Source organism: Cheilinus undulatus, linkage group 7 (genome assembly GCF_018320785.1).
Source record: "Cheilinus undulatus linkage group 7, ASM1832078v1, whole genome shotgun sequence".
Taxonomy (NCBI): domain Eukaryota; kingdom Metazoa; phylum Chordata; class Actinopteri; order Labriformes; family Labridae; genus Cheilinus; species Cheilinus undulatus.
Genome location: NC_054871.1, coordinates 28,103,937 through 28,127,455, shown reverse-complemented (window position 1 = coordinate 28,127,455; position 23,519 = coordinate 28,103,937). Strand labels below are relative to the sequence as shown.

The 23,519-nt window shown below is 39.3% G+C and overlaps 1 protein-coding gene across 1 annotated transcript; it reads left to right on the top strand.

Moving 5' to 3' along the window:
• The first annotated feature begins 419 nt into the window (after positions 1-419).
• On the top strand, positions 420-22,611 carry rnf11b (ring finger protein 11b). Its single transcript, XM_041792074.1, has 3 exons — positions 420-969; positions 16,798-16,967; positions 19,024-22,611. The coding sequence occupies exons 1-3, from the start codon at positions 847-849 to the stop codon at positions 19,193-19,195; spliced, it is 465 nt and encodes a 154-aa protein (XP_041648008.1). The 5' UTR covers positions 420-846; the 3' UTR covers positions 19,196-22,611.
• The last annotated feature ends 908 nt before the right edge of the window (positions 22,612-23,519 follow it).

Sequence of the window (23,519 nt, the reverse complement as noted above, 5' to 3'; positions counted from 1 at the left end):
AGCTTTAATGCGTATCTTACGTGTGTTCTTATCTCAAAGGCACAGTTTAGTCATCTTATTATGTAAATATACAAGGCAATGACAGCCACGGGTAAGAAGGCATAGGATGCCCAAATGCTTATGCCTCATATTTGAAAAGAAATTAACAATAATGACTTGAAATTCAATAGGACTTCGATTAAATAAGTGATAATGTCAAATTTAAAGTGAGGACAGACCCAAATCTGAACTACATTTGCCACAACAAAGACTATTATCTCGCTTTTAGCCGTCTGTTTACGTTTTGAGTGAAGGGTAACGTGATCAAGAATCTGATTGGCTGTGAGTTAAAGCTTCCTGGATGTTAGTGAGCGTTCATTGGTCTACGTTTTAAAGGAGGCGGTTCTTCACGTCTCCACATCACCACCTTGTGGGAAGTCTCTGACAGTCTACGAGGATTCAGTCAGATAAACAGCGGCTACATTTCCTAGATGAATGAGGGGACACTAACCTTTTCCTCGCCCTTATCCCTTCGCGGATATAAAAGCTTGTGAGTTTTTTGTACACTCGTCAGTTTTGGTGCCAACAGAGTAGATGTTTCCCAGCGAGGACAAGCTAGTGTTAGCACACTAGCTCTTTGTGTGGCTAGCTGCTAGCTGAGGGATGTTTTGTTGTTGTTGAGCTGAGCAGCCCTCCCGTCGTCTGGGAGAGGAGATCCATCAGCTGTTTATGGAAAACCGCCTTCTCGACACTGTCTCATCCATTGACGTTTTATGTGAAAGTGGCCTTTAAAGCCGTGCTGCCAAACGTTAAGGTTAGTAAAGCTACATAGAGAAAGAGGGGGCAGTTTGACGGACGAGGGAGGAGATGGGAAACTGTCTGAAATCTCCCACCTCAGATGACATTTCTTTGCTACATGAGTCTCAATCGGACCGGGCCAGCTACGGAGACGGTACCGATCCCGACCAGGAGCCACCGCCCCCCTATCAGGTAACTTTTGACCAACAATAAGGAGCCATACATAACTTGCTAGCTAGCATTGCATTTGTTTTTGTATTAGTATTAATTAAATACCCGATCTACATGATGTCACTTAATAGAGGACAGCTCTAGTGTAGTTTTTTTTTTATTTTGTGCTTTTCATAAGCAGGCATACAGTTATCAAATAAATGTCAGACAAACAATATGTGTGCTGGATCAGCTGTTTACAGATCCAGCCCACTGACCCTGTCCCTTCAAGCCTCACACTAATCCTCTTTGTTATGTCTGAAAGTCCCATCACTCATACTTGATACACTATTCGTTTCACCATACTGTACTAAGTGGCTATACTCCCATGAGTCGTATTAACAACACAAACTTGAATTTACCTGAAAAAAATCCAAGTTCTCCCCTGAAGAGGGACTTTTGGGGAAAAAAAGCAACAACTTTCCCAGCTGCCTCTTTAACTGACCCCCTCCAGGGCAGTGAATTTGTTTGCCTAATGGCCTTATTTCCATAAATAGATCAAATAAAAAACAGTCCAGACCACATTTTAGCTGTAAATATGATTCATGATGCTGTCTTTGGCTTCTTTTTCTACAGTTAACAGGCAGCTGCCTGGTACGTGTTTTGTAAGGCCTTGGCACAGAGTTAGCATGTTACTGGGTTAAGCCAGGCCTTATCTGTAGATTTAGGATAAGTGTTTTTAAGGCATGGGAAAGTAAGGGGGAAATAGGTCAGAACCACATGTATGTTGAAAGACAAGTTAAGCTGTATTTTTGATTCAAGAACCAAGTCCAAACTCTTGTTTTAATCTGAAATATTCATTCCTTGGAGTGCAAGCATTTGACAACTAGAGTCATATATTCTTAGTTTATAGGTGATGAGTTTTGCCACTTTATTTATGTGCTATTTGCAAAACTCATAAATAATTAAGTAGGGCTGTCAAGCTAAATCGTGATTACCTCGATCTAAAATTAGTGCACTAATTTTTTCAATCACAATTAATCACATGCTTTATTGGCCCTTTAGACACATTTTGGTTAAGCCACTGCAGTAGCCCCCTGTAGCTACAATGTTGTATAATAAGTCCACCACTGCACCTTACCATCTCATTTCACCCTAAAAACTCACCGTTGACAAGTCAGAAGTCACCTTAACCATGTGTTATCTAGCAGTGACCTTTTTACTATTTGCTTATTTCCATTAATTTCATGTCAAAGTCTTCAATCTACTGACAAAAGCAGGTCTATAGCTACACTGTAAGTCAATTAACCCTGGTATAAGACATTAGAAAAATCCAAAAATGACACAAAAACAGTTTTGAATGCAAATTATTAGGATTTTAGAGTGAGATTAAAAAAAGGGTGTGATTAATTGCGATTAACTACAGAAATCCTGAGATTAACAGCTATTAAAAATGTAATCTTTTGACAACTCTATAAATAAGTTAAACTTACAATGTGGAAAAATGTTAAAAACATGGCTTAACATTGTTGTTTTTTCAATAGGGTCCTCGCACCGAGGTCCGTGCTCAGGCCCTAATTAAAATGGCCAGAGAAGATCCTTGAAGCAGTTTAGATTTAAATTATAAAGCACTGCACAATGTTCTTTTCTTTTGGCTTGACATTTCTTTCACTACAATCTTACTCATTCATTTTTCTCTGGAAAACTTAAGTGTTACATTCTGAATTGACCTATTGAAGATCTTAATCTTAAACCCTTAGAGAAGACCAAGGCCCCACTTTGATCCATTTAGGTAAAAGCAAACTCTCAGGTCCCAGGGGTGAACACGGGATTCTGTTTAGGGAAAATTTGTTTGACATGGCAATTTAAAGACGCTGTTCTGATGATATAAAATTTTCACTGACTTTTCTAAAAGTACAATGCTTCAACTGCACTACTTTCTAATCCATAGGAGGCATAAATTAAGGCGAACTAAAAACTTTCCAGTAACATTACAGAAGACAATTACAAATTCCTTCCTGATGATCTTAGTCATCTATCTGACTTTGATCAATGTAAGTCAAAGATAGTATCTGTACAGTCAGGAGTTCTTGTTATGTAGCCATGCCCTGTTTGTTACAAGTATGTCACGTCTGGCATACAGCAGTGTGTAATTAGGTCAAAGCAGCCTGCGCTGATATCATAGACAAGTGTTAGTGTAATGAACAACACAATAATTGATTTCTTTGGAAGAGCTCTGGCTATAGCTCTCAGCTGTGATGAGAGCGTCTCTGTGCAGTTTGTTTATACTGTCAGAGTTTGACAAGAGGGTTAACTAACTAGTTAAAAGCTCCTTATAAAGGGCTCTTTCAGGCCTGCCAGCTCTTTTCTCTCTGGTGACCACAGTAATCAGCACCTTCACCATCTGAACCCTGCCTGAGAACACAGCACACATTTTTTATGTGCTTGCAGATCGGCTTAACACGCTTTGGAGGTTCTGTGTATGTTAGGAGAGGGACTAAGGGCTCCACTATGCTGGATTTGAAATTGAGTTTGGTGTTTTCTTAGAAGCCTTAAAGTATGGGCCTGGGTGCAAATGCCAGTGTTCTTAGTGGAGATGGTGAGATTTGTTATCTGTGATGAAAAAAGAAGAGAAAGTGAAATCCAAAACAAAGACCGCATGATCTCTCTGGCTGTGTGAAAGTTACAGGAAAAGAATACAGAGGGAAGATGATGTTTTAGAAGCAACCCTGGTTAAACACATCTCAAGAGATTTGATGGAGACATTTTTTTTGTTAGATTTAGGACAGGATGGGGGCACCAAACAGCACAGGGATCAAGACTCAATCCTGTGACCCTTGTGCCGAGGCCTCTAACCTCTGTATAAGTGCCCCTGCTCACTGAACTGAGGTAAACCTTGCCCGGTTCAAGAATTTTTAACTTTGTGTAATTTGATTAAAGATATTTTATATCAAATGTTGAATTCTTGAATATTTAATTGGCCAGTATTTACTTATTGTATTCATTATATGATAGAAGTTGGTTTCTGTATTTTCTGCTTAGAATTCTTTTCAGTGCCACCCATTGGCCTAGTCGTTAGGTTGCGTCCCATGCACACAGGTGGCCTGGGTTCAAGTCCAGCCTGTGGCTACTTTCCCGCATGTCTCACCCCTACTCTCCCATCCCTATTTCCTACTATATCCACTGTCCTCCTCTCTAAATAAAGGCATAAAAGCCCAAAATATATCCTTAAAATTCTATTGTGGGGGTCGATGTTTTAACCTGTAAAAATAATGACAAAAAAGATCAGTGTTTCAGTTCAGCGAGTGGCCGTGTAAACGGGTGACTTTGGTGGTGTTTGTATTCGTCAACTTATTTATTAAAGCTGACGAGTATACTTTGACATAATAGTGAAAACTAAACAAAGAGATATTTAGTAAGGCTACTTCTGTTGTCAACAGTTATTTTAACTGTGACATTTATGAACACAGTTAGCTGAAAGTCATCAGTCAACATAGTCACTAATTAAACCAATACTCAGGAAGTGTTACCTCTGTACTTTGTACATGGAGGAAAATATAAACATGGATTGCAGACTGTGTGTAATGACCACCAAGCATTAATTTGAGCTAACTACTGTTGCTATTGAGTTTATTATTGTCAGTTGATTGTTTTCAGAATTAGAATTGTACTAATCTCCTCGAGTGTTGCCATTTTTATAGTTTACATTATACACACCAGATAGTTGTATACAGCCTGAGCTCTCTTGTGTGCCCTCTAAAAATATCCTCCAGTAGGACACGTTGAGTATGCAGTGTATTTTATAATAATGTTCATGATGATGCAGCTGGACTCAAACATGAACACAAGGTGAAACAGCAAGCCTTACAATAATCATGTCAGTGTTTAAATGTTGTTATCATGACAGGCCTTTTCTGCTGTACAGCAAACAGACGAACAGCTCTTTTTCCCTACGTGTTCAGGGACTGAAATCTTTGTTGCCTGGAGTAAACTGACTTGCTGTCACAATTATCCCCAACTGTAAATTACATCAACAACAGGTAATCTTGCAGCCCAGGCTAAACCATTGAAGATATTGCATCATAGAGTGATGAATGGTATATTTTAAAAAGTTGTGGCTAGACATAAAGGCATTAAGTCTAATCCAGCCTAGGCACCGTCATCAAACACATGCAGAGTGCATGAACAGTCGACCTGCATGCATTCTTAGACGCCCACCCTGAGGGTAACAAACGTCTGCTGCTGCTACAGTCTGTCTTCCACCTTAACATTGATCAGACTGTGTTTCCTGAGAACCCCACAGTCATCGGTGAATCAGAGGAGGCAAAATTCCAGCACCCAGAGCTGAGTCAGTCCATTTCCCTGCCACAGGCTGTGTTTTGATGATTCGGATTAATTTCCTGGTTAAAATTAGGTGATACACTGACTGGAATCTGCTGATATAAGGTACTGGTAATGAAAAGAAAGGGTGACTGAAGGATTAATATTCACAGATGTCCTGGTAATGAAGGGCGATATGGCCTAAAATTAATATTGCAATATTTTCGCTGTATTAGGAAACACAATATATACCGCAGTATTTTAAAATCTCCTTTAAATTGCTGTACACATGTTCACTTCAGCCCTTTGATGCATCACATGACACTGGTATGGTGATGAAAGTGGACCCCTGTATTTTTTTTTTTTAAATTTGCATGAAGAAAGGGTAAAAATCAATATCAAGTAAAATGTGGCACACTTTTTTTATTTTGAAAAAGACTTCACACACAAGCTTTTACAAATAAAATATATAATGACAAGGCAGGCCTTCAGCTAAAAAACCATAAACCATGAAATACTCTCACAGTCTTTTACATTGTATGGAAAGTAGTGAAATGTTTTACTATTGTTGACAATAAAAATGATTATTTTTGTCATTAAAGCCGGGTATACACTACAATTTCAAGCCGACAACACAACAGTCGTGGCAGAATTTCATCGACCATCGCGCATGAGTTCTGTGCTCACACTGTGTGATCCGATGGTCGTGCACAACCTGAGTGCTCACACTGTGTGACCGAAGTCGGGACGGACTGTGACAGAAACTCGCAGAGTTTCCTTTTCAAAAGTCTCACACACTCAGGATGAAGTGTCTCCAGTCATATTCTCTCTCTCTCCCTCTCTCTCTCTCTGGCCCTCTCCTGCTACCTCTCTGTCCCAAACACACAAACAGCATCAACTCTGTGTCAGCTGCAGGTCTGTTGATAGGAATATTTCCTACTCGTTTATTTACTTTATCATTGCTGGGTGCATCAGAAAGTCATTCCAGTGGTAATTTAGGACGCTGTCTGACCGTTTACATAGGAAAACAATCCCCCAAAGTTGTTTATTCTGCTCGCGTTTCTGCCCACACTGTGAAGTGTCTGGAGTCTTACGACCAAAATATCAAACATGCTAGAAATTGTCCCGACCAGTTGGGAGCAGGTCGTCAGGTTGTAGTCGGGCCGTCGTCGGCCCCCTGTACACAGCACGACAAACGACGCCTGATCCGACTAAAAGTTGGCCCGACTTCGGAGTGAGTCATGCGACTCTAAATTCATGACGTAAGAGCATCTCCTGTGTAGTCATAGGGAATAAAAGCTTTTTTGGAAACAAAAACTTTTTAACTCCTGCAGTTGACGATGTTATGAACTGTTAGGCTGAGATAAGGCTCCTTAATTGTGGAGAGTATTCTGGGAAAATTCTGCAGATTAAGGGGTGTATGATAAATAAAGTGAGTACAATAAGGGGGATCAAGTACTGTTTATAGTACTGCTCATAGTGCCGGTATTTGCGACTTTATAACTTTGATTCAGTTGCTGCTTCGTCATGTCTCCTTTTTGTCCTTTTGTCAGTCACACATCCATCAGCTGTTGGCTGTACGTATCATCAATCAGAAGCTTAATATGTGTAGCGTGACAGGTCGTTGTATACTGCAGCGGTAAACTTAGCTAAACTAACTCAGTTTGAGTGCCATAGAGTCCACTGTTAGCTCCAAAAAGAGACGTGTTAGCCCCGGTTAAACGCACCCTATTTGTTGTCTGACAGCAGACAGGGCAGAGACACACACTCTCTCACCAACACACACACATTAACACACATGCTCATCTGTGCGTCATATCCAACACTGTCAAAGCTCATCTGAGAAAAAAGACCACAAAACAATAAATTAATCTATTTCTCTAAATTACAGAAAATGTGTTATTGACAGAAATATTTTTTTGAGTGTTTTAAATATGGATGTCCTTAAAGAGGATGACAAATAGTTCGATTTTTTTTTTTTAAGATTTATTTTGGGCATTTTTGTGCCTTTATTTGATAGAGGAGGACAGTAGATGGAGTCGGAAACAGAGACAAGAGCAGGGGAGAAAGGCCTCAGGCCGTCTGAGTACATGGGGCACGCCTTAAACCACTAGGCCACCTGAGCCCCAATAGTTTAATTTCACTGATGCACCTCTTTATTTCAGTCTGCTGTGAATAGTTTTTAAAGTACTGCAAAATAATTCAAATGCTTTTCTTTATTATTATTATTATTATTATTATTACTATTGTAATTGTAGCAATAAGTGCATAGTGTAGTAAATTAAAGCTGTGGTAGACTATTAAAATGAAAGGTCTGATTTGAAGAGCATTAAAATGTATGGTTTGAGTCAGAGTTAGAAAGAAAAGCTGTGTGTAAGCATTGATAGCCTATTCAGTACAGGAGGAATTAGTTTAAACATTTCTAAATAGAGCTGAATGCTTTGCGATTATGACTTTCAGCTGTATAAAGGACATATTACCCACCCATGAATTTTTTTCCAAAATTAAAAAAAAAAAAAAATGAGGAGCTCACCATCAAAAACCAAAAATTCCTGGATCACCATCTGGATCCAGGAATTTTTTTAAAGGATTCTTTACTATTGGGAGATAGGGCTAATGGCGGAGGACTGCGCTCTCTTAGTGGTTTTCTAGTTCACTCTGGGACCCGGTTTCAAAAAGTAGTGTTTACGGCCTCCAAAACACCGTTTCTGTGTGGATGAAACACTGATACGACAAAAACCTGTCCATAACTTTTTGAGTTATGTTGGTATTAAACAAACAAACAAGCAAACCCTGCCGATCACATAACCTCCTTGGCGGAGGTAAAAATGGGACTTGAATGTGTTTGCTTTCAACAGTGAGTGAGGGTTATCATCTTTCGTTATTGTTTTGTCTGATACCCCCTAGCGTCATATTTTATAAACTGTGCATTTAATATTTAAAGTACTAAGTGTCTGAAACTCCTGTTAATTATAGGAAGATGTAGTTATTAATGCAGTTTAATTGAAAAAATCTTACTCTTTAGACTTGATATGTTTTGTTAAGAAAATGTAATCTCTATTAGCTCAGTAGTAGAACATTACAGTCTGTTTAGACATTGTCTCCATGTTTGAGAGTCTGAAGGATTGTTTTTGATAACTTGCAGATGAAGCATCTGGTTAGCCTTGCTGACAGTTCAATGTCATGTCAAAATGATGTCACACTAAATCAAAAATTTCTCTGATTCCTACCACTGGGGTCAGCTGCTGTGCTTTTTGTGCTCCAGTAGTGACAACCGTGGTTGTTAGTGTCACCCGTGTTCGTGCATGTTTCATTTAAACAGGTTTTGTGACGAGTGTGGTGATTTGAAAAGCAGCTGGTGAGATGTGTGCTGAGTCATCGCTGTGGGACAGGGCTGTGAGAGATAAGGCACCCCTGTGTGTTTGCATTTCAGAGGGAGAGCACTTGTGTTTGCGTATGTGTGGGTGTGTGGTTGCATTTGGCCCCCTGGTATGGCTCGTTATGCCCCTGTCTCCCCTCGTAAGCCTCAGAGATGGGAGCAGTGACAGGGGTTTTTATTGATCACATTCAGTTTTGGCACAAAGGCCTTTATGCTGCTGTCAGCTAGCTTTACAGTCACATCTGATTGGCTGGAGCAGCCTGCAGACTTTAGAAGATTGACTGTGTCTGTGTGTGTTTGCACAAAACTGAACTCTCTTTCTTGATACACTTTATAGCCTTTTTCACTGTTTTTGTCACTCTTGCGTGAACATGGGGCCTAGAGGGAAGGAGAGGATCAAAAACATGTCAGAGAAGAGAGTGGTGCTCATGTCAAAGATGGGGCCAAATCTCCTTTCAGAGCAGGAGGTGCACACCATTGACTGTAGTAGATAGACACAATAGAAGAGTCTGTTAGGGTCTTTCAACCATCTGCATTGCTGTCAAGATGAGAGGGCTTGTATTGCAGTCAGCAGTTTGGTTTAGCTGAGCTCAAAAGAAACGGTTTGAAAAAGTGGGCTGTGGAGGTGTTTTATATTTAGCTATCACACCTGGAAAAGAGACAAGAGAGGGCATGAATAAGAGGCTTTGAGTTCACTTTAATGCAAACTTCTGGCTTAAATTCAAAACTCCAGAGAAAACCCGTGGGGAAAGAGAGAGTTGGGATATGCTTCTGACTGAAATTAACCTGCAACCTTTGTCGAAAATAAATTAAAAGTTGTTCACAAAATATTCTGGTATAAAATGAAATTATCATTCACATACTGATTTTTAGTTGGTAACTGTGATAACATGCATCCACTCTAGCTAGCATGTAGCAATTTACTCACCTGACCCTCTATCACAGTGCCAATGGCAAGTTTGCCAAGCCAAGCAGTGCTAGTCTTTTTTGTCCAGCAAATGAACACTTCTGGTCAGCCTGCACCCCAGTTAGACTTTAAGTCAGTGGAAAACACTGTTGCTAATTAGCAAGCTTTGTCGAATTCCAGATAATTAAGCTGATCTAGCCCCTCTTATGATCTGCTTTCTCATCAAAAAATGGTCACTTCTTACTCAATAAACAAAAAGACTAAAAGTCACTTCTTACTCAATAGACAAAAAAGACTAAAAGAAATGTCTGTGCGATTTGGACAGGAACACAGGAAGGAGGATCAACACAACCTAGGTCATGCTCTGGATGTCCTTGCACACCGGGGCATGGGAAAATAAAACATTGAAAAATTAACAAAGTTCACACCTTCAGGGTGGAGAAAGGGGTAGATGTGGTGAGTAAGCACAGCCTGGGGCGCCATCCGGGTGGGTGGTAGGGTTGCCACAAGCTCCTGGTCATGTTATGGATGTCCAAAGGGCCTGGACACCAACGGCAGTCTCTAGGCGTATCATTAAGGGTGGAAAAGGCCCAGACAAAAGAAAAGCTGTCAAGCTTGATTCTGGCTGCTGAGCGACATACACGTGCTGACATGTGTCAAACTTGATGCCACCATCGTCCCCTCTCTAGCCTCAGTTTGTGGCACATCGGGCCCTGTGATGAATCCTCAGTGCCCTATATGCCTAAAACGTATGCACATGTCTGTATGTACATTGGCTCATTACTTATACAGTTATTTAGTTATTTCAATGTTACTTCAACAAACGCTACAAGTTCTTTTATTTGTATGCTGCTTTTTTACTGGCTGGCGAGTTCTGGTGATGTGACAAGCTGCTGTGCGCCGGCAGTAGTGTGTGACGAGTGAGATCCTGTATCTTATTTAAGAATTATAGCCAACCCAGAGCGCATTTATTTCATAAAGCTGTATGATATGAATTTGGAATCCTCTATTTGATATCATGTTACTTGGTGTGAGTAGTATGTAAGCACTGCTGGACATAGACATTTGTGTAACAGGGAAAACCAGGACAGGAAAAGAGAATGACTTCCCCTTTTGTGCTGTGATCCCAGTAACATGCTGGTGAGTTAAACAGAACCTCTGAACACCGTACTTGTACGACAGATACTCAATCTGAAACGGCTGTAAGCCTTGTAAATCAGTGAACACCCCATCAGATCGCCACTTATAGCAGATTAACCAGGTTTTGACCTAATATGGTAACAGAAATATGTGAGGGGTGGAGGAGTTGGTGCTGACAAATAAGCCATTGTTTGGTCTGGTCTTTTGCTGACACACAGCAACATAGAGGTTGTTATATTTGAGAACTAACCACAAGGACTACAACTCAAATACACTTCTATCTGCCCTCGACTCCTTACAAAGACAGCTGTTAGCAGTTCACATGATAGGAAGTGTCAGGTTTGGTCATTACAGTAGCATGCTGAAACCTTTTAATGTGGTGGACTTCCTTGTAATTTTCTTATTAGCTAATGCTGCTCCGTCATCTAGACTTACACCAGCAGTTCATGTTTTGAAATAAATGACGATATACTGCAGTCTTTGTGTGGCTGCACTGAAGACTTGGTGTAAGCTTCATCATGTGTTGAGTGTAAATGCTTGGGTTAATACTCTTAGCCTGAATCAACGCCTCAACTTCCTGCTTTACAAGCCGATGAAGTAATGTGATACTGTTATATTGTTACTGCCATTGTACCGTTAGCCTCTCCTGTTATCACATCCAAAAACACTTCCTGTGATGCTCATATCCATCCCTCTCCCATTGTTTTCTATACGTATTCTGTTTTGATTGGCTGGGTGCCTGCTGGTCTGCAGGTTTGCAGACACAGTGGACTAAATAAAAAAAAGCCCTTGGCCTCTCAAAAGCATTTTTCTACTTGTTAAGTGTTATCACTCAGCTGTTCTTCCAGCAGGTGTTCAAAACAGGATTTTTGCTGTGTCATCATGTGTCCTGTCTGCAGCCTCTTTCCCTCTCATACACAATAGCTTTGGTATGTGGGCACCGCGTCGACACAGCCAGGAGCTGAGGTTTAAAATAGTTTTCATTCTCTTGCAGTCTGCCAGCTCAGGACAAATTTTCTAAGCGTTATGTCATGGCTTTGATGGGAGTGAAGCAGCCATATTCCCAGAATACAAACAAACAAATGCAGAAGGTTACTTTTTTCATTTTAGGATTAAAGTGAAATGAGCTTTTACTCACCAACTGCTTAACTTGTCTAGGTCTGAAAAGTGACCTGCAGCTGTTTTATCAAAGAAAGGAGCATGGGGTTAGCGGACTCTCAGACAGCATAAGGGGGTTTCGCTTCAGCTGTTTTAACATTTGTTAGCTTGATGTGAACTGTAGTGGAAGTTTCAAGAAAAGGAAATTCAATAACCGCAAAGTTTCAAAATCCATCTTTGAAATTTCAACCATGCTGAAAGTCCAGTCATCTTGCTACATCTGTGAACTGGAGCAGCCATTTCATAAAGGAGCTTTGCATATTATTGCAGTATTGGAAGCTGGTGTGTAAATATGTCAAAACTACATATGCTAGTTTGAGTCTAACATATTTCTCCTCTAAAGTGACTCAGGGAGGTTTGAAAAACTGTTGTCTGAACTACCTGCTATTGTGGGTAATTTTTGGACCCATTTCTCTACCCTATTAGCTCAAAGCTACTGAAGAATGAGCTTTATCATCGTTGTTTCTGTGTCTCTCCTTGTTGTCAACGATCTCGGCAGGTTAAAGTGTCTGCTTTGTCTCATGTAGCAGCTTGCAAACCTGGAGACGGTGATCTTTTTTGCCACTTGTTAACAGTTTAACATAATACACATGCAACAAAACATCCCAGACCTCCAGCACCTACGCTTAAATGCCATACTCTGTATCCATATGTGTATATATAGATTTTAATATACTATACTATGAAACTACAGAGGGCCACTCAAGAATCATCTTCAGTTTCTTCCATTTTATTGGTTAAATGTTTTCTAGAAGAGAAATGAAGGGTCCCAGATGTTGAGAACATCTGCTTGTTAACCATTGATAGCATAAGCAGGACTGTACAGTGCTACAAAAAAACTGGTCCAGGGTACAATTTTTTTAAATTTCATGGCACTGGTGTGCCAGGCACTCTTATGTGCTTTTACTCTTAAGTAGGGATGCACGATATTATTGGCCTTATATCAGTATCAGCAGGTATCAAAATTTCTTCTGATATTTACAAACAATATTTTTGGCATGAATATCAGCATATATTGACTGTAAAATTTGGCCTTACATATATTCATGAAATAGTGGAGTTTTAGGCTGGACCAACAGACCTATGTACGTTGAGATCTTTTTCTTTATTCATCCTCCTCATTCTTTAAAATTTAAATTGTGTTTTAAGAAAAAAGTGTGGTTCTTTTTCCATCCTCAAACGTTAAAGTGTGTTCAAAAGTCTGAATTTTTAGTTATGTAAAACATATTGAAATATCTGTATTGATATCGATATCGGCTAAAATGAATCTGCAGATATCGCATATCGGATATTGACAAAAATCCAATATTGTGCATCCCTACTCTTAACTTCTACTCACCCCTCTAAGTCACCAAACTCAACTTTATATTTGTGGCCCAATATAAATTCACACTGATCATAATTTTTTGCTCATATTGTGAAACCCAAGCAGCCAACAATGCAGCTGACCAACGGGGCAGACTCAGGGCATACTGTATATGATACAGATGGTTGCCATGTTTAAAAGGAGCGCTGCTTAAGTGAGTTTCTAACTTATTTTCATGTATTGCTTTTTTTTTTAGTGTTCTGAATGTTAAAAGTTTAATAAATGCAGATGCAGTAAAATCAGTGATTAATCATGATTGATAATTGTGGTCTCAATATCAGTTAAAATAATCATGATTATCATTTTTTCCATAATGGAGCAGTCCTACTTCCTTCATCTCTTAATTATTTGAGTCCGCTGCCAGAGACGGTGGATAAGAGTATCCTGTTGGAACAGTGTTCTTGACTCAGTCCCCTTTTCACCCTCATTCACTTGTCGCAGAGGTCAGCCCTAGATCAAGACATGAACAGTTGTTGCAGCCCAGCTGACATGCCATGCATGTAGAAAGGGAAACTTGACAACAAATACATTGCTGACAGCTGTACAGTGCACTACCACCACACATACAGCACACACAGCTGCTGCCCTTAGGACCCTGAACTTAGCATTAGCAGCATTTCCACTCCGATTGTCTTGTCTATTTTTGTCTAAGGGTGTACTCACACTAAGGCCAGTTGCCCCATATTGTGCTGAAGCACACTTGCAAAAGACACGGACATCATGACAGTAACTTTACTTACTTTGTGACAGACTTTGAGTTGTTGTTCTGGTCATATGTGGCTCTGTAGCACTCCACCATTGTTTAAAATGGGTGCTGGGAGGAATGGTGGTTTCAATTATACATCACATCCACGCAGCTGCACACCTGTGCTGGTACTAGGGGTGGGAATCACTAGTAGCCCCACGATGCAATATTATCACTTATGCCATGCTTCAATATTAATGAGATTTTAAACGTTTTGCAATACAGAGTATTGCGATACCATATATTGCAATATATTGCTATCTATAACATTTTTCAACTGTTTAGCTGATTTAGCTTTAGCCTTGCCTTCATTTTTATCGTGTTACCACAGTATTTTATTTTCATGCGGCACTCCTCGCATTCCTAATGTCCTTTCCCTGGTGCTGCCCTATTGGTTGTACTAACTTTCTCCTGCTGTATGACCGTCACCTCTCCCGACCTCACTGGACAAAGGGCGCAGCATCATCAAGTGGACAGAAAGGCAACTGATGGTATTTGTCCAGTATCATAGACTTAAGTTCATATTAGCAATCAATTAAAAAAAAAAACTACCTGGAAGATACAATACCATATATATCGCTGTGCAAAATATCGTGATACTGGGCTGTAGTGATAGAAACATGATTAAAAAAATAGAAACGTCCTGTGAAAAGTAAGACCCTTTCAATAAAGATGCAATTGTGTTAGACCTGCACACTCTTCTGTTGTTGTTCTACTCATAATACAAACACATGCAAAAAAAAATTTCACATTATGATTAAGGTGAAATCTGGATTTTTATTAGAGCATCAGTAGGTCTGAAAAGTAGCCCTTAGCTGTCTCCTCATTCACAAGGAACAGAGCGTGTGGTTAGTCATCACTTCATAAGATGTTTGAGTTGTTTACATGATCATGTTGTAGCAGCTTTAAGATTTGCTTGATGCAAACCATACTGGTCTGGAAACTCAGTGGTTGTCTTGTGTTTAATCCAGGACCAAGGACACCAAAGTTCTAGTCCCATATAAAGTTCTAAGCTGCTTTCCTCTTGTTTTGAAGTCAGGACTTTGCTCAGAAAAAAACTCCATGAGGTGTACTAAACAGTAAACTACAGTTTTGTTTTATACAAGAGTTTCACTAAAGCTGTAAGTGGTCTTCCTTGTTAACGCTGCAAGCTACTTGCAAAGCATTCAGGTGCTACTTACTGTTTTGACCTGGAACACCACTTTTAACAGCTTCTCTCCCTCACCATGGGAAATTCGTCTATGAAATGAAAACAGTGGTCCATTGTTTGTGAATAAATCTCATGGATACAGTTCTTATTCAACTGACTCCTTATTTCAAAACAAGAAGTAAGCAGTGGAGGAAGGCAGACCTTAGCAGCTGCCTGACTTAGAAATGTCTAGTGGGGCCACATGTTGGGGGGTCGGGGTGTGGGCAGAAGGGGTTAAAGGGGGCCTTTGGGCAACAAATCATACAGCCAGTGGCATAAGTTGTTATGGTCAATCACAAGCAAGTGGCTACTATATTGGCTGCTGTGATAAAAAACGTCACATCTATAAAGATAAATGATTTCTCTGATTTTGAAGGATGTTGGAATTATTGAGGGAAAGACCAAAATAGAAATAAATATAACATAAGAACTGTCATTTTTTAAAAATAATTTTGACATTTCAGAAAAATTGACTTATTGTGCTGTATTAATATTTAGTTAGCATTATGGAAGCTAGCTTTATATGCCTAGAAATTACTAAAACTTTGAAATCAAATAAATTCTCCTAAAATTGTGTCTAAGTATTTCTGCTGTACATTTCTGCAATGACTTAGACAGTTATTTAGCCAGTTCTTTTTTTTTTTTTTTTTTTTGAAATATCCAGCAATAGGTACCTGCAGTGCAATACAAGTAAAAGTTCATGACTGTTTCTTAAATAATTATTTGACTCTTAAATATTGAAACCCTGTTTCTCCCTTTGATTCAATAAATTAATTTGGTGAGTCTCACATTGTGGTTTATATTAAGGCATCTGCTTTGTGCTGCTCTAATTAAATAAAAGCAAGTCTTATTTCCTAAACCATATTACCACCCAAAAGAAACTACACAGTAAATTATACAGTATGTGTTATGTAACAGCTCCAAAGGCCATGTCAGCTAAAATTGTGTGAGAGTGTGTGTGTGCTGCAGCAGCTGTTTGAAGACGGGGCTGGGAAACACCACCACCTACTGCCTGCAGTTATACCACAGAACATCTACACAAGTGTTGGTATTACTTGCAACATTAGTAATGGACAGTAAGCTTGGTGTTTTTGTTATGACATAATGAAACAAATAGTGACTAATTTTAAAACACTTTGTCAGCTGAGTACTTTCATAGTGCAATGTGCCAAAGGTAAATATTAGGAATTTATATGTTAACATTTAAATGTATCAGTAGGGGTGACACGCTCCCATTCCTCAGCTTTAATACAGACTTTTTCAGTATTTCAGTGTTATATACAAAAAAAGTTTGATTAGTTTTTGTTTTTCATCTGCTTGGCTTCAGCAGAAGTGCAAAAAATCAAGAACTGCGTCTTCTGCTTTCTGACTTCTCAGAAAAATGGGGGTGTTGTATTTCCTGCCACAGACCAGGAAAACACTTCGTCAGAACTCAACAATTACTTTAGCACTATAAGCAGGGACTGCAGTGCTAGAGCAGTGGACAAAAACATTTGTTGGTAAGCTGTTGCTTCTTGCTGTAAGAAAACTTTTTGTGTTTACTGGGTTTCTCAGTAAGTCCTCCCCACTTGTGCTTTTTTAACCTATGAACTATCTTACTTTGTGTTAACAGACAAAAAAGACTATTTACAGTCTCTTTTAAATGCCCTCCTCTCTCTTTCTGCAGGAGCAGATTCATGTTCCTGTCTACCACCCCACACCAAGCCAGGCCCGGCTGGCCACTCAGCTGACGGAAGAGGAGCAGGTCCGCATCGCCCAGCGGATTGGACTCATCCAACACCTCCCAAAAGGCGTGTATGACCCTGGACGGGATGGCTCAGAGAAAAAAATCAGAGAGTGAGTAGAAATCCTGGGTAATCATAGTAAACAATGGAAGATCAGATTTTTAAAAAAAATCAGGTTAACACAATGTTATCTGTGTTTGAGCAAAGTGTTTGTTGGCCATTTAAGAAATACTTTGAATAGAATAATTTAAACTCTCATCTGAAACAGGGATAAAATATATATTCCATGATTCCAATGCTTCAGTTTATTTTTTGTAATAATATGTGCTCTTTTTTAAGGCTATCAGACCAAAAACAACTACAGATTACAGTGCCGTGAAAAAAGTATTTGCCCCCTCTCTGATTCCTAAATTTTTTGCATATTTATCACACTTAAATATTTCAGATCATCAAACCAATTTTAATGTCTCACAAAGACAACCCAAGTTAATACAAAATGCAGTGTCTGAATGAGTATTTCATTTTTCAAGGGGGTAAAAAATCCAAAGCTATCTGGCTCTTTGTGAAAAAGTAATTGCCCCCCTGAACCTAATAACTGGTTGTGCCACCCTTGGCAGCAATAACTGAAATCAAGCGTTTGTGATAACTGGTGATGAGTCTTTCATATCACTGCGGGAGAATTTTGACCCACTCTTCTTCGCAGAATTGTTTTAACTCAGCCATGTTGGAGGGTTTTCCAGCATGAACTGCCCATTAAGGTCATACCACAGCATCTCAAGTGGGTTTAGGTCCAGACTTTGACTTGTCCACTCCAAAACCTTATTTAAAATTTTTTTTTTTTTTATTTTTTTTTTTTAGCTTTTTTGAGGTGGACTTGCTGGTATGTTTCAGGTCGTTGTCCTGCTGCATAACTCAGGAGTGCTTGAGTTTGAGGGCATGAACTGATGGGCGGATGTTTTCCTTCAGGATTTTTCTGGTAGGCAGCAGAATTCATTGTTCCATCAATCACAGCAAGTGGTCCAAGACCGGAAGCAGCAAAGCAGCCCCAGACAATTACACCGCTACCACCATGTTTGACTGTTGGCACGATGTTCTTTTTATCAAATGCTGTGTTATTTTTCGTCAGATGTAATGGGCCGCACACCTTCCAAAAAGTTCAACTTTTGTCTTGTCAGTCCACAGAATATTTCTCCAAAAGTCTTGTGGATCATCAAGATGTTTTTTGGCAAATGTGAGATGAGCCTTTGTGTTCTTTTTTGTTAGCAGTGGTTTTTGCCTTGGAACTCTTCCATGATGCCATTTTTGCCCAGTGTCTTTCTTATGGTTGAGCCATGAACACTGACCTTAACTGAGGCCAGTGAGGCCTTCAGGTCTTTAGATGTGGTTCTGGGTTCTTTTGTGACCTCGCTGGTGTCCCAAAGCCTTGGAAATGGCTTTGTAACCTGATAGACAACTTTCAATGATGTCAGACAACTTAATCCGTATGAGTGGGCGTGCAATGTTTTGCTGCCATGTTGCATGATTATACATAACATTATAAAGATAATCTGGTCACACCTTGTGTAATACAGCACATTTTTGTAAAGCTACTGCATGTATAAAGCATATGATCCTAAAGTATTAAATTAGATATTTAAAGTCTAAGGTGATAAAATATCTTATTATGGCTTTTGAGAGATCTTTAGCTTTGTATTACAATTTGACTGAGATATATGTGAATACAAATCTACCATTTCTATTTTGTATTGATTTTTTTTAAATATTCCTCAGAGAATGACCAAACCAGTCAGCATCAGTTACAAGACAGAGGCTTTAGCTTCAGGGTAATTTAGTTGAAGCATCTGTAGGCCTGTAAACAATTAGCATGGATGCAGGAGCAGAGTTATCCTAATTGTAGATTTATATATAAAAAAGTAGAGCAAAAAACACACTTAAAGCTTTTCATGGTGGAGAAGATGTCAGGCATTTCAGCAGGCATCCCACATCGTTTCAGTCAGCCATATACTAGGTTTTAACCTAGTCTTTTTTTTTTATTCAGTAACTGATGGTTTTTAAAATGTAAGTACAATACCTGCCCTAAAATATTCATCAGTAAAATTTACAGTAAAATCAGTCAAATGTTGTCAAAACAAGGAGTGTTTAACGAGTGTCTGTGTTCACCCTCACAGGTGTGTTATCTGTATGATGGACTTCGTGTATGGAGACCCCATAAGGTTCCTGCCTTGCATGCACATCTACCACATGGACTGTATAGACGACTGGCTGATGAGATCCTTCACCTGCCCCTCCTGCATGGAGCCTGTGGATGCGGCGCTGCTCTCCTCCTATGAGACCAACTGACACACACATGCTCACACACTGACACACATAAATACACACTAAACAGAAAGCACACACTGCACACATACAGATATACACACAAAAATCCATCTTGCTAACCTGTATGCTGGATAGTGAGGTGGTGATACAAAGAAGTGGCAATGGAAAGGATTTCAGAAGATTTAGATTGTTCTGTGTGTGTTTTTGTGTCTTTGTGCCTCACAAATTCCTCAGTTGACCTGCTGGACAGGATTGGAGATAAGATCAGTTTTAGTGGCAAGGATGAGCATGAGAAGAGGAAAAGTCTGGAAAAATGTAAATACAGTAGAAGCGGAGTGGAAAGGATGATAATTACTGGTATTATTATGAAACCTTTCAAAGATCTGCTTCTGTAGATGCATACGGACACACAAGCGTGCCCAGTCGACACTTTTTACTTCCTCTGATTGAAGGGAATGACAAATACAGAAGGAAAGCCCTCAAACCACCTCAGTCGTCAGGCTGCAGACTGTATTTGTTGGACTGCTAAAGGCCTGATTACTGTAACATGAAGCTGCAACACAGAGGAAACCCTTCAGAACATCTGCCAGATGCTCTAGAGTGGCTCTACAGACACCTGCTGCACAGTCATATCTGCTGCAAAACTGTAACACAATGCAGATATGCAATTTAAAGACTTCCAGAGATGGACAACAGACTACAGACATCGCTTATTCACGACTCCCGGGCCTCGAGTTGTATAGATCTTATTAAGATTAATAGGTGGATTAATGGATTGTCCTGTGGCTTTGTGAAATCTGTTGTGTGTTTGTTTTGTCAGTCAGCATTAAGGGCTCTGTGGAAACAGTGTTTACCAACAAGACACATGGCAAAAGATATTACGGTTACTAATCTGATAGATAGCTGGGAGACTGTTGCTGTCAAGCTGCTGACTTGTTCACAGTTAAAGCTCAGATTAATCAGTGAACAGTACAACTAGACCAGCTGTCGAACCAGTGATACAAATCAGAGATATTTGCACTTCTTAATCAGACTTGTGACAACAGTTGAACCATATGCATTCAGTAATTATGTCACAATGATGTATATGATTTGCTTTACCTACGTTCTCTTTATAATTAACCTGGTTTCAATGAAAACCTCTTTTTCAGTGATCAAGCAATCAGATATGGTTTGTAGCTGCTTTATTACATAAATCAAGCAGATCAATTATTTCAGAATTTGATACCCTTAAGATTTTCCAAATGAAGATTTGTATAAAATAACGCATGAGGCTGGCAGGTGTCATCATGGAAATACAGGACCCTCAAAGGGACATGGATGGAAAAAACGGCTATGTTTCTGGGGTGTACTAGAAACGACCACATATTCATGTGAAAATTTCTTGCACTTGCAAGAAAGATTCATGTGCTTAGGAGAAAGTTTTGTGTGCTCATGATGTTTGTGAGTGTGGACAGTGTTGAGTCTCTAGTATCTCCGACTCCCAGAAACAGCAAAAGACCACTAAGACCATCCTAATAGATAAAAAGGCTAATTTTAAATAGTGACTGAGAGAAACTACTGTAAGAGGCACTTTAATACTCATTTTTTCCATCTTAAAAGTTGGATGCATCCTTTACACCAGGGGTTATGGTTACATTTTACAAGGGCCAGCTTTTGTCATGACAGATGCTTTAGGAGCCGAATTTTTAGCTAAATTTAAAGCAAATAAATATCACCTGTTTTTAGCCTAGAGATCAGTCCCTACTGAGTTTACTTCAGCCATCCACAAGGGGGCAGTTGAGATATTTCCTCTACCTTTTTTTGCTGATAATGGCCGACAGGTGGATTTCCATAAACATTAAGTAATTCCTGCTAAAAATGCTTCCATCTCCATTGGTTTTGGGGTTCTTGAATAGCTGTAGGCATTTAAAAACACCATAAATACCAAACATACTTTTTCCTTCTCCCATTTTCTGCATCTAATAATATTCTGGGGACTGATTTGGCTGTTTGGCTGCCAGTTGATGATCACTGCAATACACCATTGAGAACTATATACCAGAATAAAATGCTGAGTCATGCACCATTTTTACTGCTAGTTCAACTGCTCCCATCACATATTTCATGCAACTTCAAGCAACTGAAAATTCACCTGCCACTTCACTGCTTAAATATGTAGGCTGGTGGCACCACTAACAGTCTTAGTCCCTCATAAGATCACAATCCTGCATTCAAAGAAAATAATGGTATACTGTTAACTCAATAAACCTTGCAGATTAGTTCGACTGAAAAGACACTTTAGATAAAGACAAGTGACCACAGAGCAGGGCAGTACAGCTTGAGTGTTTTGAGTCTGTACTTCACATTTATCACCACAGACAGAGAGCTTAACTACCATACCTGTGGATAGCAGGACTACAAACTCCACATGGGAAAACAGCATGCTGAAAAAAACACTACACAGCTGCACAGAAACTGCATGTTGTTGACTTTGCTGAAATCATCTCACAGAAAGACAGCAAAAATCCCTTTTCTCCCAGTATCAGAAAACGTCTTGTTTGCCTGCACTATTTCTTTTAAAGTACCTTGTGTGCCTGTAATACCTTCTTGTGAGCACAAAGTGGTGTTTCATATACACTTGAAACATATGTTTTTCCTCCCTATGTCCTATTTTGGGCTCTGTTTTTGGATGTCTAATGAAGATGTAGTCATGGGTATTGTTTCAGTGAATGTGCCTGCAGATGATTATTTAACTGATGTGGTCAGAATCAGCTGTAAAACAATGCTGACTGAGTCTTTTTTTTTTTTTTTTTTTAGAAATCTGACTTGCTCTCATTTTTCCAATTTAAGGCCTCAATAAAGATAACATTTTCACAACATTGTAAGATTATCCAAGTCACCATTTACTACAAAAGCACAATGAATTTAAATAGTTTGTTTATATTTTCCCTGGTAACTTGCCCTGTAAATGAGCCAGAAGACTTTGAATTATGCAGGAAATCCTATAATCTACCCCTGCAAAGTGGGCATGATGTTGATTGCACACAATTTGCAAATATGCCTTTTGTTATCTCTTTTGTGTGTGTTTGTACCTGGCTGTATAGCCTTTGTGTGTATGTACCAGAAAGATCAGGTTGGTGGTTGGAGATGGCAGTCAGCACCTTAGTCTTTGCACAGAACTCTGATCTCTGTCACTCTCTCTGTGTACTCCATCAGTGCGGTGGAGCCTTATGGCCTTTTATTACTCATGATGAGGGTCTGAATCAGCTGCTAAAATTAGAAAAACCAGTGAACTGCAAGAAACAAAGAAGGGGATTGTACACAAACTGTGTGGACTGCCAATGCTTCTGCTGCTGAGCTGTCATTGTACATGTCATGTCAAGAAGAATACAAAAGTTGTGTCAAGAAAAATGTTCAGCTACATTGTCACAAAAACTAATAAAATTATAAGTGTTTTTCAGTGTGTGGATTGGATTTCTTTATGTTACAGTGCTGCCTTTAAGAGTTCCTCTAGCATTTGCATTGCCAGGTGGCATGTTTTTCTTTGGCAGCCTGCAGTGGGTAAATTTTGGCCATATTTATCATGAGCTATAGCCTGGAAACAGATCAGGAAATTGGGGTAAGTATTTTGGTGAATGAGCAGTGACACGTGCCTCTTTTAAAGTAACCGCTTCATGCACACACACACTTGTAGTCCTCCGTACAGTGACTCAGTCACACTTTTGGGTCACATCCTTTTTTTGTGTGGAAGGGTAAGATACGGCAGCGGGCTCGCTCAAGGAAATGTGAACTTTGTCTAACCACAGCTATGTCATAAAAGTTATGAGTGGCTACACAATTAACAGTGAGGCACACTCATAAAAGTCCCCCCACCTTATGGAACAAAATAACTCCCATTCTTCATTCGTGTCAAAAAAATACCTCTATTATTTATCATTTTTAAGGATCTATTGGATCCTGAATGGAACTTGATCTTCAGAATTCAATACAATTAAATGTCTGATTTAGCTCAGTGCATTTAGATAATAATAATAGCTTTATTTCTGTAACAGCTTTAAAATCAGGTGCTTACAAAAGGATACAACAACGAAAGCAAAGGAAAGAACTTCGTAAAATAAAATATCAATAGTAAGGCCAAACTGAGAGTGGTCCACTAATTCATACAAAAGGCAAAAACAAAATGCAAATGCAACAGATTAACAGGAGTAAAATTAAATACAGGAATATAAAAGATACACTGAGCTGGAGAGGCAGTTAAAAATAGTAAAATTACTAAATTACTAATAGTAGTAATGCAATACAGTTTTTAAAGTATGTAAAAGAATATAAGTGGCATAGAATTACAAAATAAGAGGACATAAAA